This window comes from Myotis daubentonii, chromosome 4 (assembly GCF_963259705.1).
Source record: "Myotis daubentonii chromosome 4, mMyoDau2.1, whole genome shotgun sequence".
Lineage (NCBI taxonomy): Eukaryota > Metazoa > Chordata > Mammalia > Chiroptera > Vespertilionidae > Myotis > Myotis daubentonii.
Genome location: NC_081843.1, coordinates 5,433,102 through 5,451,993, shown reverse-complemented (window position 1 = coordinate 5,451,993; position 18,892 = coordinate 5,433,102). Strand labels below are relative to the sequence as shown.

The 18,892-nt window shown below is 52.2% G+C and overlaps 1 protein-coding gene across 1 annotated transcript in view; it reads right to left on the bottom strand.

Annotated features, from left to right (window-relative positions):
- Positions 1–11,236: 11,236 nt before the first annotated feature.
- The window catches only part of OTOA (otoancorin), a 53,120-nt gene continuing 45,464 nt past the window's right edge, over positions 11,237–18,892 (bottom strand). The window contains exons 24-28 of the mRNA XM_059691930.1: positions 16,155–16,297; positions 15,822–15,958; positions 15,248–15,345; positions 12,877–13,072; positions 11,237–11,398 (exon numbers count right to left, since the gene is read on the bottom strand). Of these exons, the coding sequence (XP_059547913.1) occupies positions 11,328–11,398; positions 12,877–13,072; positions 15,248–15,345; positions 15,822–15,958; positions 16,155–16,297 (645 nt within the window). The 3' untranslated portion in view covers positions 11,237–11,327. The remainder of the gene's footprint in view (positions 11,399–12,876; positions 13,073–15,247; positions 15,346–15,821; positions 15,959–16,154; positions 16,298–18,892) is intronic.

Below are 18,892 nucleotides of genomic sequence, written 5' to 3'. Positions count from 1 at the left end.
TTGTAAACGCATAATGCAATTTCGGAGATGAAGAATTTGTGGCATTACAGATCCGCGCACAAAATAGTCTGGTGGCCAGATGAACACCAAGAACCTCGGTCTCAGTAAACTGAAAACTGAGTCTCTATCTCAGTGTCACATGAGACGGCGGAGAGACTTTCAGCAAAGTTGAATATTGTGCTTTCGATGGGTTTGATGTGAAATACAGGGCCGTGGCCCGTGGGGCAGTCACCTTGGTGTCTGCTGGGGAATCTCAAAGAGAGAGTCAGACTCTGGAGCTTAACGGGAGGCCTCCGTGACCCGGAGACACGTGCCAGGTATTCATGCCATCGCAGAGTGTGGAGGAAAAGGGGCTGCACAGTAAGCCTGACGGCTCAGGGGAGGCCTGCCTGGCGGCCTTACTAACTCAGAGACCTAAAGTAGCCACAAAGGACGGTCTGAAATTAAAACTCTCTGGCTAAAGGTAGGTCATGGCTGATGGTCATGTCCTGGGCCACTATCTTCCCTGACGAAGGCCAGTCTTTGCCCTCACTGAGCCTGTCTATTGTCTTTTTGCATCTACGATAACATAACATATCGCTGGAAGGTCCAAGTAATTTCCTTCTTTCCAGACCCCTCAACGCACAGCACCACTCTGCGGAGACCACGAACCGCCTCATTGTTATTTTCATCAAGTCAATTGTTAATATCCGGTACCCACCTCTGTGAAGGAAGCATGTGTCTAATCACTTTTTAGCCAATCCCAGAGATTTCCGGTCTTTGCTTTCTCCCGTCTCCCTAATCTATCACCAATGAACTTCGTGTAACCCCCTATGCCCCTGCTTTGACTGTAATGTATAAACTGCCATTCTCTGGAGCATTATCTCACTCTGCTGAGATTTTGCTTCCTGGCAATTGTTATCAGTTTGGCTCAAATAAACTCACAAAAATTCTTACAGGTTGAGATGTTTCTTAGGTCAAGAAAAAGCCATCAGTATTGTACATAGAAGCCGAGTCTACTGTATTGACTGGGCAGCCCCTCTTTTGTTTCCTTTTTGTGAAATATTCTTTCTAGCTTTATTTAGGTATAAATGGTAAATAGAATTGCCTGTATTTAAAGTGTACAATGTGATTTGACATGCGTCTACCTGGTGAAATGGTTACCACAATCAAGATAATTACCTCATCCACCTCCTCACAGAGTTACCTTGTGTGTGTGGTGGAAATGACACCGGAAATGTGTCCTCTCCCCCACTGGGTGCTGCGGGGGTGGACTGCCTACACTATCCCGAGAAAAAGGCCTTTCTGAGACTCGCATGGGAGAGCGAGTTATTTTTAATTGCGTGGAATTAAATCCCTGTGTTTCCAAGTCCCATTTCCCTCGGTCCAGTCACAGGAGACGTGTAGCTGGGGTTTCAGGAGAGCTAGAAGCAAAGCCCATGTCCAGAGTTCGCTCCCCGTGTTGGAGCTGGGTCCAGGTCAGCATCAGGCTGACCGCAGCCCCTGAGTCCATTGCGTGTGGGGTCCACATGGGCCACGTGGACAAAGGCAGGGAGGTAGGAGCAAATGGCCCCACTAGTCAGGAGTCACGTGCCAAGAGGAACCAAGAGAGCAAATTCCCTTGTTCTCCAAGACCTACTCCTCTTGCGTAACTGAAACTTTGTACTGTTTGACCAACTTCTCCATTTCCCACCCTGAGCCCTAGGCAACCACGGTTCTACTTCCTGCTTCTACAGGTTCAACTTCTTTAGATTCCACATATAAGTGAAACCATACAGTACATGTCTTTGTATCTGGGCTTATTTCACTCAGCACAATGTGTTCCAGGTTCATCCATGTAGTTACAAATAGCAGAATTTCCTTCTTTTTTAATCTATATATATAAAAGCCCAGCAGCCAGGCCAGCGGAACCACCAGAACAACTGGAACGACCGGTGGCTATGATGCACACTGCAGCAGCCAACCAGCCTGATCTGGGCCCCGATCCCCCCCACCCCCGGCTGGCCTGGCCCCCCAGACAGTCCCCAACACCCCGATTGGGGGTGGGGCTGGCCGGCCAACTGCCCACAGCCCCTCCCCCTGGCCGGCCCTGCCCCCAACTGCCCCCCACCCTGATCAGGGCCAACTGCCCATGGCTCCTCCCCCCAACCAGCCTGGCCCAATGGGCCCTCATCAGGGCAGGCCGCCGGACCCTACCTGTGCATGAATTCGTGCACCAGGCCTCTAGTATTAAATAATATTCCATTGTGTACGTACCAAAGAGATTAAAATTCGGACACCCTGGATCTGCTTTCAGGGATATTGATTTCAAAGTGTTTATTAAGAAACCAAAGATTCAGAAAAAAACCTTTGACCCTCCCCCCATTCCTACCCAAGCTATTCAGACAGAGAAACCTGCTTCAGGAAGGACATCTTGGGATGCTACCTTAGTCTAATGTGAAGTAAGTGTGGTAAACAAGAGGGCTGCAGGCTGGTGTCTGCCGGATACTCCTATGTCCCATTGTTTCTGAGTCACTGGCAAGGATTTCATGCCATGTGTGTCCTGCTCTTCCTCAACTACCTGTCAATCGCCCAGTCTCTCTTCTGGAATCTAATACCCCGTTCTCCCTCCTTTCTCTTTGTCCAAAAATGTCTTACACACCCAACATTGCCTTGCTGTCTTTGGAATTTTCACGAATTTATCTATGTCTTTGTGAATTCCCCAAGTTCATGTATTAAATTTTTATTTTCTCCTGTTAATCTGTCTCTGTTAGTTTGGTTACTGGTCAGCCAGAAGAACTTAGAAGGTGGGAGGAAAAGTATTAATATTTTTTAGTCCCCACAGTATAAACCAGTTTCTTTATCCATTCATTCATTGATGGACATTTGGGTTGTTTCCTTGTCTTGGGCTATTGTGAATAATGCTGCATAGAACATGGGGTGCAGGTATCTCTTTGAGATGCTGACTTCATTTCCTTTGGATATATACCCAGAAGAGGGATCACTGGGTCGTGAGGCAGCTCCATTTTTAATTTTTGAGGAGCCTCCATACTGTCTTCCACAGTGGCTGCACCAGTCTGCATCCCCACCCACAGTGCCCAAGGATCCCTTTTTTCTACATCCTCCCCAGCACTTGTTGTTTGTTGATTTACTGATGGTAGCCATTCTGACCGATGTGAGGTGACATCTCATTGTGGTTTTGATTTGCATTTCCCTGGTGATTAGTGATGTTGAGCATCTTTCTGTGTATCTATGGTCATCTGCGTGCCAGCTTCTGAGAAATGTCTTTCCAGGTCCTTGGGACAGCCGCTCTTAACCACTAACTTGGAATTTAGCTACTTCTCATGTGGACAACTCTGTATATTCTGGGGTAAGAGCAGTGAAGGCTCACTTATTAAATGATGTTTAACGATTCTCCAGGCAATTGCATGAGAGGTAGGGTGGAAAAGTAAGGGGGAATTTGTACAAATAAAGAGTCTGCAATTTCAAAAGAATTTTAACCTATTTGACAACTTGCATGGCATGTCCCTACACTATTTGCAGGATGACGCATTTCCTTAATAACTACTGTTTTCCTGTGCTGCATACAATGACTTCTTGAACACATGGTAGCTTTTCATTCACTTATCCAACAAATATTGAGTGTCTACTATGTACCAGACACTGTTCTAGGTACTGTGGATACAACAGTAAAATAAAAATAAAATAAAATAAAATAAAATAAAATAAAATAAAATAAAATAAAATCCCTGCCATAGAGCTTACATTCTGAGTGGGGATAGAGATAGACAATAAACCAAAAGGTAAGTAAACTATGCAGTAGGTCATATGTGCTACAGAGAAAACTGAAGCAGGAAAGAAAAGCTGAAAATATCAGGAACGTGCCATAGGTACGTTGTTAACATAGGTAGTTAAATATCAATAAAGGAAGGGAGCAAAGGGAATCAGCCATTATCTATACTAATAAATGCATAATATGCTAATTAGACTGGACAGCCAAACGACCTTCCGGACTAAGCTGGGTGGCAGGGTGGTTAGGGGCATCAGGCAGGCAGGGGAGCAGTTAGGGGTGATCAGGCAGGCAAGCAGAGTGGTTAGGGGCATCAGGCAGGCAGGAGAGTAGTTAGGGGCATCAGGCAGGTAGAGGCGGTTAGGGGCGATCAGACAGGCAGGCAGAGTGGTTAGGGATGATCAGGTAGGCAGGCAAGCCAGCGGTTAGGAGCCAGCAGTCTCGGATTGGAGAGGGTGCAGGCCAGGCTGAGGGAACCCTCTCCCCTACATGCTCGAATTTTGTGCATCGGGCCTCTAGTTAATCATAACAAGCTCGGGAGCCTGCCTCCTAGGAAGATGCAGGGCTTCTAGGCCCCCTGGGCCCCTCGGCACTGCCGGCCACGGGGATTAACAGCCCTCCTGCCCTGAGTCTGGATGAGAGAAAAGCCCCCGCTGGGTGCATGTGCAGGAGAGGCCAAGAAGGCGCAGTGGAGGTGCTGCACTTTGAGGCAGCGCAGTGGGAACTAAGATGGTGCCCACAAGGGGTGGAGTCTAGCCTGGGGAAAGGATCTGATTGGATAAGGGACACAGAACCCCAGGAAATCTGGGAAATGGATTGGTGGGGAGGACCCAGAAGCCTGAGAAGGCTGGGGAGCTGATTGGTTACTTTGAAGGAGCAACTGGTTCTCAGTGCAGCTGCCATGGGGGCTCCAAGGGCAGCCCCTCACGGGGCCTGGGCCAGCAGGACGGCGCCAAGGGAGCCCAGCCAGGCAGAGGCAACACTGGCCGGGCAGGGCTGAGCTGGCTAAGCTCCGCATGACCCGGATCCCCTGGGCACTGCCCCTCTGGGCACGAGGCAGGCAGGATGGACGGAGAGGGCCCTGGGGCAGGGCAGCCTCCATTTCTATTCCCCTAAACATCATCCTCCCATGTGTGCATCTACCAAAAAGCTTTCCTCACAGCCCCGTGAAAGGACCCCATTTCCAGCGGCCACAGGCAGCACCTCACGTCGGCGTCCGGGAGGTGGCACAGAGGTGACCCTGGAGCAAAGGCCTCCTGGTGAGAGACCGCCCTGGGGGCTGTGTGCACCCTGCAGGAGAGGACTCTGCCAGGCCTGCAGGCCCGGGAGGGGGCCCACAAGAGGCAGGAGTGGGGTAGAGGCGGGCATGGAGGGGGGAGGGGGAGGCGTGCTGGAAACCATTCCACCCTTGCTGCTTGACACAGTCGCTGCAGGGAAGAAATATCCACACAGCACATGTTTCAAGGGACCTGGCATATAGGGCATACTGTTCTTAATATGTTTGCTCCCCTTCTTAGCGCTATGTGTTCTAACCAGGGCTACCTGGTTGTTTCCCCAGGTGGGGATATTTCCCTGGAGTTAGGGATTAACGGGACTAAGGAAGAGAATAAATCAGTAAAACCCCCTAGTGTTACAGAAATACCGTGTACTACTTATGAAGAACTTAGACTAAGACTGTGGACAACAGGTTTGGGACTTGCTAGGCCCACATCCCCAGGGGTCTACCCACCAGAGAAAGCACCAAAGCCTATGCCCCTGAAAACCTGCTGACGCAGGGCAGTCCCAAGGAAGACCACCAGCAAGGCTAAGAGGACATAACCTTTACTTGGGCCATAGAATAGGATAATCTCCTGCAGTTACTTCCTTGTAGCTTAACAGAAGAGCAGTAGAGTAGTGACCTTGGAATGGAGATAACAAACTAGCCCTAACCTTTGGAATGGAATGGATAGGATTAAAATCAACAGAACTAGATAGAGATAAGATTTTTAGCAATGGTCAGATAAGAAACTATAAACATAAAACAAGGAACTGTAGAAGATCAAGGGAGGACTCAAAACATACCATGATATAGAGGCATGTTTATAGAATCAAGTGGTATAAATACAGCTGTAACAGGACAATAAAAAAAGAACCCAACTACGCTGATGATCTGAATGCTGTCTTCGTGTCCTTCATTCTTCGCCAACGCCGTCCTCACCTTTGAGAACCCCTGGACCACTGGGGCTGGACCCTGGCAGAGGCGGGCATGGGGGAGCCAGAAGCTCCAGCAGCAGCGTGGAGCCAGTGCCGGCCTCAGCGGGGACCTCAGGAACTTGGATTTGACTTGAGCATGGAAACCCCCGGAAGGCTGTGGGCGGAGGAGTGCCATTCCTCTTACGTGTCCCTAAGCAGCTTCTCCGGCCGTGTCATCCTCTATGATGTGCTACTGGATTCTACGAATCGTTTACTCTCCGTGTAAAGTGGCCCAGCTGAGTGTATTCTTGCTCAAGCCACACTAATCCAGACTCCGAAGCCACCTTTCACACAGGTCGCCTTTGTTCTTGTAGCTGTAATTGGGGTATAACTCATACACTGTGCAATTCACTCTTTTAAAGTGTGCAGGTTCCTGGGTTTTTGGTACATTCACAGAGTTGTACAACCATCACCACAGTCAATTTTACATTGTCGTCACCCCCAAAAAAGAAGCCCTTCCCACTAGTAGTCCTGGCAACCATTAGTCTAGTTTCTGTCTCTGGGGATTCTGGACCTTTCATGTAAATGAAATCCTACAGGAGATAGCCTTTATGACTGGCTTTCATGTAACGTCGTGTTTTCAAGGCTTATCCATGTTGTGTCATGTGTCAGTGTTTCATGCCATCACATGGATAGACCACATCTTGTTTATCCATTCGTCAGTTGAAGGACTTCTGGGTTGTTTCCACCTTTTTTTAAGAAGCACTGGTTGTTGTGTTAAAAGTAGGTCCTAGACTGGCAGGTGTGGCTCAGTGGTTGAGCATCAACCTATGAACCAGGAGATCACAGTTCGATGCCCAGTCAGGGCACATGCCGGGGTTGTGGGCTCAATCCCCAGTGTGGGGCATGCAGGAGGCAGCAAATCAATGATTCTCTCTCATCATTGATGTCTCTCTCTCTCTCTCTCTCTCTCTCTCTCTCTCTCTCTCTCTTTCTCTCTCTCTCTCACTAAAATGTCTGGCTGTACATCTAATGCTGATGGTGCTGCCATCAAAGAGGACCCACCTGAAAGCGAAGCCAGGCTGAGAGAGGGCAGAGCGAAGAGACCGCAAGAGGGAAACCAACTCCTGGGGACTCGGTTGGAGCCTTTGGGTCCAGCCAGGCCTGACTCCAGGACCTTCCCCGGCTCTCGGCAGGGATGTAGTGGAGAGGGGCCCACAGGTCACTCAGAGGGACCTAGTGGCTGCCATGGGAGCAGGAGGAGCCTGCTGCCAGCAGCGAGCAGCGCGGAGTGAGGACAGAGCCCCTCCCCGTCTAGGACCCAGGCAAGGACGAGGAAGCGAAGGTCCCAGTAAATCTCCTGCCACCAGGAGCTCGTCAAACTGCGCGGATGGAGGACCCCTTCTCAAGGAAGCAACTGAGGGAAGCCGGACACCATGAAACGAATGCAAGAGGGGCCCAGGGGAGCTCCAGGAGCCGCAGCCCTTTCTAGGAAGCCCGGTGTCACCGGGAGAGAGCTGTCGCGGGCCGCCCGGAGTGACCCCTCCGGCCAAGACCTCCCCAAATGCCAGCTCGCCCCAGAGAAGGATTTCATGAACTGATGGGACCCTTAGAAAATGCCCCACCTCATTCAACAAGAGAAAGAAAAGCCAGATAAGCTTCTGACTTCTATATTGCTTGCTCTTGCCCTCCATAAACAAATGTCTCTTCTATTCCTTTTAGTTCTCTTTTGTCCTTCTGCCTGGAGATGATGCTAGATAGATATAGATATAGATATAGATACACATAGAGCTATAGATAGATAGATAGATAGATAGATAGATAGATAGATGACTAGATGGGTAGGCGATGGGTGATTGCCTGCATAGATGGATGGATGGGTGGATGGATAGATAGACAGATAGATAGATGATAGATGATAGATAGATGATTAGGTGAGTAGGTGACTAGATGGTAGGTGATGGGTGATTGCCTGCATAGATGGATAGACAGGAGATTAGATAGATGGTAGATATGTGTGAACCCCCTTGCCTCCCTCAAATCTCTGCTCTATCATCCTCGTTTCTATGAGGCTCCCCCCAACCACCTGATTTTTACTTAAAACTTATTCCCGACCCCCACACCTGCAACACCGCCCCCCCCCCTCCCGCCAGCCACCACCACCACCACCTGAAGCTCCCAGTTCTTCCTTCAGGTTTAGTTCTCCCTCTAGCGTTATCATCCCTGATGTGTGTGTGTATCACCTCCTCCCCGTGCCCAGCAGGACGGAGCTCCATGGGCCAGGCTGTGCAGTGTCCGCAGGGCCCCGCGCAGGGGCTGGTAGAAGCTGGCTCTCGGGAAGTCTTGTTAAATGAGTATATTCCGATGGTATTTCCCCAGGTGCCCTGGGGCTGAAGTTTCCCAACATTTGTCTGATCAAAGGTCCTACTGAGTTCAGTTTGGTGCGAGGAGGGAAGTGGTTTCACGCATCTATCCAACAAGTAAGTAACGACCACCACCCGCGGCCCAGCTGCTGGGGCTGTGGGCCAGGAACCCGCAGGAGCTGACAGACAGGCTCCGCCCACAGCAGCTTAGATTCTGATGGGGGTCCATGCTGGTGAGTGGCCATGTCCATTCTCCCATCCCAAACCCTTCCCGGGGACACAGGTCCGGGACTGGGCTGGACACCATGGGAACCCACTGGGCTGCCATCAGAGCCCCGGGTTTCCTGTCCCTGGGTCTCAGGGTGGGTCATGGAGAGGCAGTGTGGAGAGCGGGGCCCTGCAGCCTGACTGGCAGGGAGCGGATGAACATGCAGTAGACCCCAAGGGAGCGTGAGCAGACGAGGTGACCATGCACCTGGGGAGCGCCATGGCTTCGCCCGGGATGCTCGCTCCTGAAGACGGGCGATGTGCCTACTCCACGTGCCGTTCCCTGACCTGGAAAGCCTTCGGAGAGACGTCCTGCCCTCACGCCAGGCCCAGTGTCTGGAGTGGCCTGAAGGGGGAGTTCAGCCAAAGGAGCTGGTGGGGTGATATTCAGCACAGCCAGCATGGCCCGGTGCTGACCAGTCAGGACCAGTGCTGGCACCTGGCACCTGCCTACAGGTGACTGTGCTGCCTGCATCCAGCTGGGGGTGCAGATGGAGACCAGGGTGCACCCACAGGGCTGGCACTGCGAGGTGAGCAGAGCAGCCCTCCCCGCGGGCACAGCACTGCACCCTGCACCCGGGGCCTGTGGGGCACAAGCTGGATTTGTCTTCCTGCCTGAGGCCATCCCCAATTATATGTGCTGCGAGGCACGCTGGCCTCCCGCCAGAAGCAGAGGTGAAGGAATTTATAGAATCTCTCTCTGATCTAACTTATTAGAGGAGTTAAAGGAGGCTGCTCTGCAGGAGATAAAAAAAAACCAGCATTCAATTCCCACCATGAGACAGGCTGTGACAAGAGTTCCTGTCCCCTGACCTGGAAAGTGGGGATCATAGCAGCACCCCCTGAGGGTCGTGATGAGCGGGAGGTGAGCCCTTGGAGCAGTGCCCGGCAGAGCTGGCCCTCCAAAACGGGCCCGGGTCCAGGAAAAGATTAGAGCACATGACGGGCAGGGACAGCGGGGCACAGTCACTGCCATCGGTGGGTGAAGTCTGACTGCAAGGAGGGGTGTTCACTGTCGCCGCCAGGATAATGCAGGGCTCGCGTTCACAGGGTGCCTGCGAGATCGGGGCCTTTCTGCTCCAAATGTGCACAGACACGGCCCCGCCCAGCTACCCGGGGGGCGTGGGCTGTACCCGAAGAAATGGTCTGGCGGGGAAGGCATTGGCGCCCTTCCCCATCCCGGCCGACGACAGGAAACCCAATCCTAGCCTACATGGCACCTGCCGGGCCACCCCTTCCAAACGCCAGCCTTTTCGTTCCCTGTCCTAACCACCTGTGACATCTCACATATGCCCGTCTCTGCACACCTGCCCAGGCTGCTGGGTTACGGTTGCTGCGTGTCTTCTCTGATGGAGATGAGAGTCCTCTCGGGCAGAGGTGGTGCTGGGGCCCCAGCGGCCCCGCAGCCCTCACCGCCCGCCGGGCCATCGCGGAGGCCCGAAGCACGTATGTGGCCGTGTTGCTGCCACCGTGAGGCCAGGGCCTCAGCACCACTCAGACCCAGGGGCGCCAGGCTCCTCTGAGGAGAACGAAGGGCGTTTTGTCTTTTGTCTCTTTGTCATATTTCTTTTTATGATTATTATTTTAGAGGGAGAGAGAGAGAAACATCGATTTGTTGTCCCACTTACTTATACACTCATTGGTTGGTTCTTGTACGTGCCCTCACCGGGGATCGAACCCGCCACCTTGGTGTGTCCGGACGATGCTGTCACCAACAAGCGACCCGACCTGGGCCTCTGTGTCCACCCATGCTACTTTGTTGCTGTGAATCCTCACTCAAGGATATTTTCCCATTGATTTTTCAGAGAGTGTAGGGAGGGGAGAGACAGAGAGAGAGAAACATCGATGTGAGAGAGACACACATCGATGGGTTGCCCCCCGCACGCACCTGATTGAGCCTGCAACTGAGGCCCATGCCCTTGACCAGAGTCGAACCTGGAACCTTTCAGTCCACAGGCCGAGGCTCTATCCACTGAGCAAAACCAGCCAGGGCCATGCCCCTTTTAAAAACCCACCCACCTGTCAGGGAACGGGAGGGGAGTGCCCAGTGGCCACAGCCACAGCGGAGTGGGGAGGGCACCTGGCTGGCTGTCACCCAGAAGGCACAGCACACACTGCCCCCTTCCTGAGCTTTGCCTCCCTGAGCCGAAGGCCAAGAGCGGCCTGAAACTTGGAGAAGTACCTCTCCCAGCCCCCAAACGGCCGTCTGCCCTGTGGGCCACAGCCCTGCGGGCCACAGCGCGGTGACTGGCTTCGCCGTGTTGCCTTTTATTTCAGTCCATCCCACCCTGTCCTGGAGCAGCGGGGCCAAAAGAACTCAGGGAAGCAGCCGTCCACTGGCTGACTCCCGGCGAATGCAGGCGTCTGGAAAATGTATTTTAAAATTGACTTAACATTGAATCGTGTTAAAGGTTTTAATTCCCAAGCCATGGAACCCCCCGGAACGCCAATGAGTCCCAGCAGCCAGGCAGGAAGCCGGTCCGCCCTGGCCACGCTGAGGAGACCCCGGGAGCCGGGAGCCCCAGGAGCCCTGCTGCGCGCTCTGCCTCCCGGAGAAGGGCGGCCGCCGCCCGGAGGTCCGCAGGCCGATGGCAGCCGCGCTCCCCTAACCCCCTTCCTGAAAGCTTCTGCCCAGCCTGGCCAGCGAGAGGCCGGGATGGGCCGAGCACGGAGCCAGCGTGGCCTTCCGGGACCTTCGTTTCACCTCGCCCTGGCGGAGGCTCTGGGCCGGGGCCTCCAGCGCAGCGCGGGCAGTGGAGGGGGTGCGGGCAGGCCGCTCACCGTGCGAGCTCCAGCGCTAGGACCAGCAGCGGGCAGCCAAGCCAGAGAGCCCGGGAGGCGGAGGCTCCTGCAAGGAAACACAGAGAAGTACGGGGTCCCCCAGGCGGCACATACAGCTCCTCTGTCCCTTAAAGGGAATGATGCCCCAAAGGGGGGTGGAGGGTGAGGGTGTACTGAGAGTGCGAATGGGCAGGGCCACAGCTGCCTTCACAGAAGAGCCACTTGCGGAGCTGATTAAAAATGCAGACCCCCTCCGGGCCCCCCCCTCCCCCAGATTCCGGTTCAGTAAGGCCCAGGAATCTGAATTCTAAGAGTCAGCTCATGAAGCAAGTTTAGGAAACGAGATTAAAGGCCTGGCCATGATGGAGGGAGAGAGGATTCAGTGATGGCAAACCTATGACACGCGAACTCTTTTTTTTGGCTGATTTTTCTTTGTTAAATGGCATTTAAATATATAAAATAAATATCAAAAATATAAGTCTTTGTTTTACTATGGTTGCAAATATCAAAAAATTTCTATATGTGACACGGCACCAGAGTTAAGTTGGGGTTTTTCAAAATGCTGACACGCCGAGCTCAAAAGGTTCGCCATCACTGGCCTAGTGACTAGAGCAGGGGTGGGCAAACTTTTTGACTCGAGGGCCACAATGGGTTCTTAAACTGGACCGGAGGGCCGGAACAAAAGCATGGATGGAGTGTTTGTGTGAACTAATACATGTTAACACTGCTGCTGGTGAAGGAGCGGACGGGAGAGCAAGAGAACCCTCCGCTCCTTTGGCTCCGGGCGGATAGAACAGCCGGACGGACTAGGCCCTAGTCACTCCCTCCCAGCTTTCCTTCCCTGCTCGTACCAGCTTTGAAATCATCTTGTTCATTTACAAGGCAGCTGGGCCTGTCTTGCTCACCTCGGTATTCCCAGCCCCTACTACAGGCCTGGCACACAGCAGGTGCCCAATATATACTGGTTAGATGTATTAATTAATACTGCACAGGGAGAAGACAGGAGGAGGCAAAGTCACCAGTGAAGTGAATTTAGTTGTAAGCGGCTCTGATTCAGTGGGTTCTGGGTGAGGCCCGTGACACGGGCGGCTTTTAAAAGCTGCCCTGGTCCTGGCCGGTTTTGCTCAGCGGATAGAGCATCCGACTGAAGACTGAAGGGTCCCAGGATCCATTCCTGGTCAGGGCACATGCCCAGGTTGCAGGCTCCATCCCCAGTAGGAGGCGTGCAGAAGGCAGCCCATCAGTGATTGCTTCTCATCATTGATGTTTCTATCTCTCTCCCTCTCCCTTCCTCTCTGAAATCAATAAAGGAATATTTTTTTAAAAAAAATAAATAAATAAAAGCTGCCCTGCACCGGTGACTTTCACGGGCAGCGGGGAGTTGAGTCACTGTCCCGCGTTTGGTAAAGACAGGACTTTTCTCTGAAGGCAGAATCTCCAGTGACCCAGAGACCCGGTCTTGCATCTTAGGCCCTTCCCGCCCAGGCCCAGGACCGGACAGGAATGAGCACAGGGGTGGGGGTGGGCAGGGGCTGTCCCGCTCACCTGGGTGAGAAGGGGAGGAGGGCGTCCGGCTGGGGCTTGCGCTCGGGGGAGCATCCAGCCAGGGGCGCGTCTTGGCGCCATCTAGCGCCCGCTGGAGGCTCTGCAGCTGCGGCGCGCGGAGCAGCCGGCGCTGGGCCGGGGTCACGGCGGCCGCGTTCTCGGGGCCCAGGGCGGCGATCTGCTGGGCAGAGAGCTCCTGCGGGGGGAGGGCAGCGCTCGGGGACCGGGTCGGGCCCGCTTTACAGTTTCTCCTTAAAATCAGGCGCTTTCGCTACCGAAATAAACATTTTCTAAATGCACATTTCCAAAAATGCAAACCCAGACTGACTGACCATCAGTAACCACTAAAATAAGCCAAATAAATGCAACGTTGTAGAATTCTAGCCAGGCCTCGTGGCCAACATGGTGGGCGGCCTGTGAGAGCGGAGGTTGAAGGCGCTATGGAGGCGTTAAAGGCAGCTGAGCTCCAGTGGAGACCCCCCTGAAGTCAGTATCGCTTTCTCTCTCTCTCTCTCTCTCTCTCTCTCTCTCTCTCTCTCTCTCTCACACACACACACACACACACACACACACACACACACAGCGCGGCTGCTCCGGCTTCCACCTTGATCTCCCATTAACAGTCTGTATCACAAACATTATTTTTCTAATGTTGCTGACTCGCCACCCAGAGGCCAGATTGAGCCTCTGGGCCTGCTGCACTGTATTTTACAAAACAAATTCAAAGTGGCTGCCAACATTTCATTCTCAGAGATTTCAGGGAAAGGAAGACCAGCACCTGGGCCTGCATCACCCCGCCATCACCCCGCACTGCTGTGCCAGAGACGGGCAGCCTCCCCAGGTCCCTGCCACCCACCCGGCCCCCTGCACCCCGGAGGCTCTCTTCCAGGCCCTGAGCCGCTGTGCTCGCCCTTCCCGGGCATGCCCAGGTGCGCTGGGCCTGCAGCCTAGCCAACGTAGGTGGTCAGTAGGGATTTCTGGAATTAATACCACAGGCTGCACTCCATACAAGACCATGAGCAAGCGCTCAGCAACGTGCCAGCATTCAGGACCAAGCTGCCTGTCCCGGGCAGACCCCGGGGTGTGTGTGGCAGGGGGTGCTCAATGGCCTCTGGGACTACTCCTCGAAGCAGCCAGGAGCCTGCCCTGCTGGGAGCTGTCCCAGCCATTGGAATGGTTCAGGTTCTGCTTTGTGGCTTGAAATGAACCGATAATGTGGCATCAGGAGTTTGTCTAAGCTCCTTTGTGTGTCTGATCCAGCTGAGGGGGCGGGATGTGTTCCCACTTGCCCAGCAGGAGCGCCAGGCCAGTCCCCACCAGCGCGGACTGTCCTGGGGCACTCCCCCAGCAGCGCCTGGGCCGGAAGCAAGGGCCTCTGCCTGCACCCCTGCTTCCCTCACTTCAGGGGGTCCAATTCCACCCTCTAGTGTTTTCCACGGTAGCGTGTCACCTGTCCTACTGCGGCTTTTTAAACACGTTTCTTTAAATCAATTCAAATGTGTTTACTGAAATGTATTTTTAAAGGAAATATTACCCAGGACCACAACCCCCCATCTCCAACTCTGAAGTCCAAGAAAGTCTGCAAATGGAAAGTTTTTTTCTAAAATTTAACACGAACTTACTTGCCAGCTGAGCCTGACCTGAACGGCTGTGAAGCCATTTAGAGTCTCTATCTCAATTAGTGTGGCTGGCCAGAAATACCAGTTTCCCAGCAGAAATACCAATGCGTGTGCTTACTGGTGCTTCCCCAGGTACTGCTGGGGCTGTGAAGTCACATACTGTACAGTCAAGGTGATCTTTCTAAAATCTAGAAAATTCTGAATTCTAAAATACACCTGTCCCCAAGGGTTTGGGATAAGGGAATATGAACCTGTCATGTCATTATAAACAGAAAGTCGGTGCCATTTGCTATGAAGAGAATACAACTTTAAAAAAAAAATACAACTAGCTCGGCCAATGTCGCTCAGCAGTTGGGCATCGACCTATGAACCAGGAGGTCACGGTTCATTCCCAGTTTGGGGCACATGCCTGGGTAGTGGGCTCCATCCCCAGTATGGGGCATGCAGGAGGCAGCCAATCCGTGATTCTCTCATCACTGATGTTTCTATCTCTCTCTCTCTCCCTTCCTCTCTAAAATCAATAAAAAATATATATTTTAAAATAAATAAATACAATTAAAACATAAGTTAAATATTTAAGAAAAAACTCTTTTAAAAAATACTGAAATTATCTTTTGACACGTCCGTCGGTGGCATGCAGCTCGCCTCTGGCCCCTGAGCAGAAGCCAGTGGTGCCTGCAGAATGCAAGGCCCGCCATCTGCTTCCTGGTGTGATATGAAATGGGGTCAAGCTTAAGAAACGGAGGACCTACTTTGAATATCTCAGCAGGAAGGCATCTGATTGCTGATGGTTGGAAATACGGCATCAAATCCTTGTCGAGCACCCGGAGCTCTTCCTTCGTTAATCCCGCTGGGGAGAAAAAGGAACCACAGGATTTGCTTCAAGACAGCGGAACGCACCTTGTTTTATTAATGATGCTGCAGAAGGTGCGGTCTGCCTGGTGGAGGTGCGCATCCCTCCAGCAGAAGGCCCTGAGAGCCCCTCTGGAAGTGTGTCCTAATCAACTCAGAAAAGCAACGCAGGTCACCTTAGCCCTGATTGGTCTCCTACGGTGAAATGTATACTCAGAAGGCACATTTTCAGATCAAGTGTAAACCTATTTAGCAGTCAATTCCATCACCTTCTAAACCACTTTTGGGTGCACAAAACCACCAAGAGAGATTGTTCAAAAGGCAGATGTGCGACCCCACCCTCTGCAACTTCGTGTGCTGACATCCAGGTTTTATGGGAACTACACAGATGTCGCTACACAAGCCCAGGATTCTTTTCCTGTCCCCAGGTCTAAGGTCAGAAAAGGAGAAGGGCAAGGTCAGGGTGACTCTCACCGGCAATAGTTCCGAGTTCCTGCAAGACGGAGCTGGACCACTTGGTGGGATCCCCAAACACAACTTCTGCCTTCCTCTTGAACTCGGCCAAGACATGGGTGCTGCAGGGCAGGGTCCCGATTCTGGCCACCACCACCCTGGTTAAGAGGGAGGGACACCGTGTGAGCTTGGGAGACTCTCCAGCCAAAAAAGGTGTCGGCTCAGCACCAGAACAGGACCCAGCTCACCCCACCCCGTTTGTGCCCAGAGGGTGCCAGGCATCAGAAGCAGAGGGTCCTGCTGAAGGAATGGCCCGCCCGTCCTTGGCCATTTCGCACACTTTTACTTGGTTACCTGAATTCTGAGATCTGTATAAGTGAGATTTCGGTGACATTCATGGCACACAGAGTTGTACCAAGTCCTACTAAGTGGAAGCTCTTCAGGTCCTGGATGCGGTAGCCTGAGTCCTCCAGGAATCCTTGCAGGATGGATTTAGCCTACAGAATGAAGAGGGGTGGGAGATGAAGTACCCAGGGGTGGTCAAGAGGCCTGAGGGGATAACTCAGCAGCCTCCTGGTGAATCCCCCACCCCACTCCCAGACGGCTGAACGGCGAGCTACAGAAGTTGCAGGCATTGTGTACCCCTGGGAAGTGGCATCCGATGCTGCCTCCATGTGGTGGACTGGCCTCAGGGAGATTTCCCATGTTTCCGTAATGATTGCCACCTCACAGTTCTATGGGGAACTTCAGTGACACCACACTCACACTTCAGTGTCTTTGACTGGCATGTATACCCACCCAAAATAATAGCTAATAATACTGAATGCTTACTGTGTGCCCGCACTTCACCTAGCCCACCTCACCTACTCATCACAGCTGCCCCATGAAGTATGAACATTATCCCTACTTCACAGAGGAGGAAACTGAGGTGCAGAGAGATTAAGTAACTAAGCCCAGGTTGCACAGCTAGTAAAATATAGTCCTAGGATAACACTCGCAGGCGGACCCCAGAGCCTGCCCTCCTGAAGACATCGGGTCAGGGAAAAGGTAGAGATAGACTCTTTATATGAGTCTTCACAACCAGGTTTCACTAATGGGTTCGTAGCAATATGTGCTCCCCCAGCTATCAGACATGCTCATTTTAAAATGAAAGTGCAAAAATACAATTGAAATAAAATGACTTTGAAGATGTGGTATTAAATTGTCCTTGCCACTGGAAGCTGGGAAACGCAAGCTCAGCCTGCCTGGTGAGGAGCTAAATCGCAGTGACTGGAATGACTGGACCAGGGTATCTGTAATGATCTCAGCACAGTTAATACTGATACTCTTAGGCAATAATACCCACTGAAAAAGGAAGAGCTGTAAGCTCTGATCTCTGTTCATTCTCCAGCTTCTAGATGAGGTTATTTCTCCTGCTGCTGTTTTAAGCTGACTCGCTGTTAATGCAGTTCCGCAAGGTCTATTAATCGAGGACATGCACTTAAGGGTTTGATTGACAGCGAATGGTGAGGAACTGAGCACAAATGATACAAGCAAATATTAGGTTTGCACACTTCTTCAAACATATGTACAAATCTCACTGCGACCCGTGGAAGTTAAAATTGCTGCAAAAGGGAAGAGCCAAGGAGGAGCACCTCTTGAATGGGAGTGAGGAAGGTTTTGATATCAAAATGTGGTATGGCACTTCTCAAACCAGTCAAAACCAGTTCGTGAGCCGCAGAACCCCAGAACTACGGAATGTCAGAGTGGAAGGAACCTGATCGCTGCGTCTAACCTTCTCATCTTGCAAATGGGGAGACCATTCAACTGCCAGAAGGAGAAAGTGTAACGATGACGACGCTGACAATGCTGATGCTGACAATGAAAACAGGTGATTTTGACTGAACGCTCTGTGCCAGGCGGTGTTCAGTGCTTCACATGTATTAGCTCATGGAACCCTCGTGGCCAGGACCTCCCCATCACCCAGCTCCAGCGGACACAACGCACACCTGTCCTATTTGAGTGGGGCCACTCAGCCTTACATGGCACGTGGTCCTGAGCGTGGGGGACACGCCTTCGTTTGCCTGCCCTGCATCCATTCTCTCTTTGTTGACACCATGCCTTCGGCAAACCGCTCAGTATTTATTCCCTCTTGCTGCTCTCACTACTTACCACAAATGTAGTGGGTTAACGCAACACACACGTATTCTGTCACAGTCCCTGAGATCCTAAGTCCTAAGGTGGGTCGGAGGGCGTTTCTTCCTGGAGCCTAGAGAGAAGTCCTCCCCTTGCCTCTGGCTTCCACCCCTGACTCAGCCCATCCCGCAGCCAGCAGCACCGCACCTCGGGTCTCTGTCCTCCGCTTCCATCATCACGCCTTCTGTCTGCGGCCCTCCTGCCTCCGTTTAAGAGAACACTTATAATCACATTGGGCTCACCGGACAATCCAGGGTAACTCCCCATCTCAAGGTCCTTAAATTAGTCACATCTGCAAAGCGCTTTGCCACACAAGCTAACATATTCACGGGTTCTAGGGATCAGGACCCAGACACCTTTGGGGACTTGTATAAAGCCTACCATACACCCATCCCACTCTCAGTTCATCTGGACATGGGGAGATGGAGCCACTCCCTGACCAGCGGCATATTCTACCCCTGACCACAGTGGCTGTCAGGAGAGGCAGTCACATGAGAGAATCAATGCTGGGACTTTTTCTTTTTACATATACTAGAGGCCCAGTGCACAAATTTGTGCACCGGTGGGGTTCAGCCAGCCTACCCTGATCGGGGCCAATAGGGCCCAGCGGCCAGGGGGAAGGGCCACAGGCTGTTGGTGGGCTGGCTCCACCTCCTGGTCGAACTCTGGTCAAACTCCCAGTCGAGGGGACAATTTGCATATTACCCTTTTATTATATAGGACTAGTGTCCCGGTGCATGGATTTGTGCACATTGAAAGGAAATTAACTAGAAGAAATATTTTAATATCGCTATTTTCCCTTTCTCTATAATAGAAGTGTCAACCAAATTCATGATCAACAAGGACAGACTGAAATACACACGTGCAATTGGCGCCAGTGAGAGCTTTATATGTATCACTCATGTGTGAATCAACTT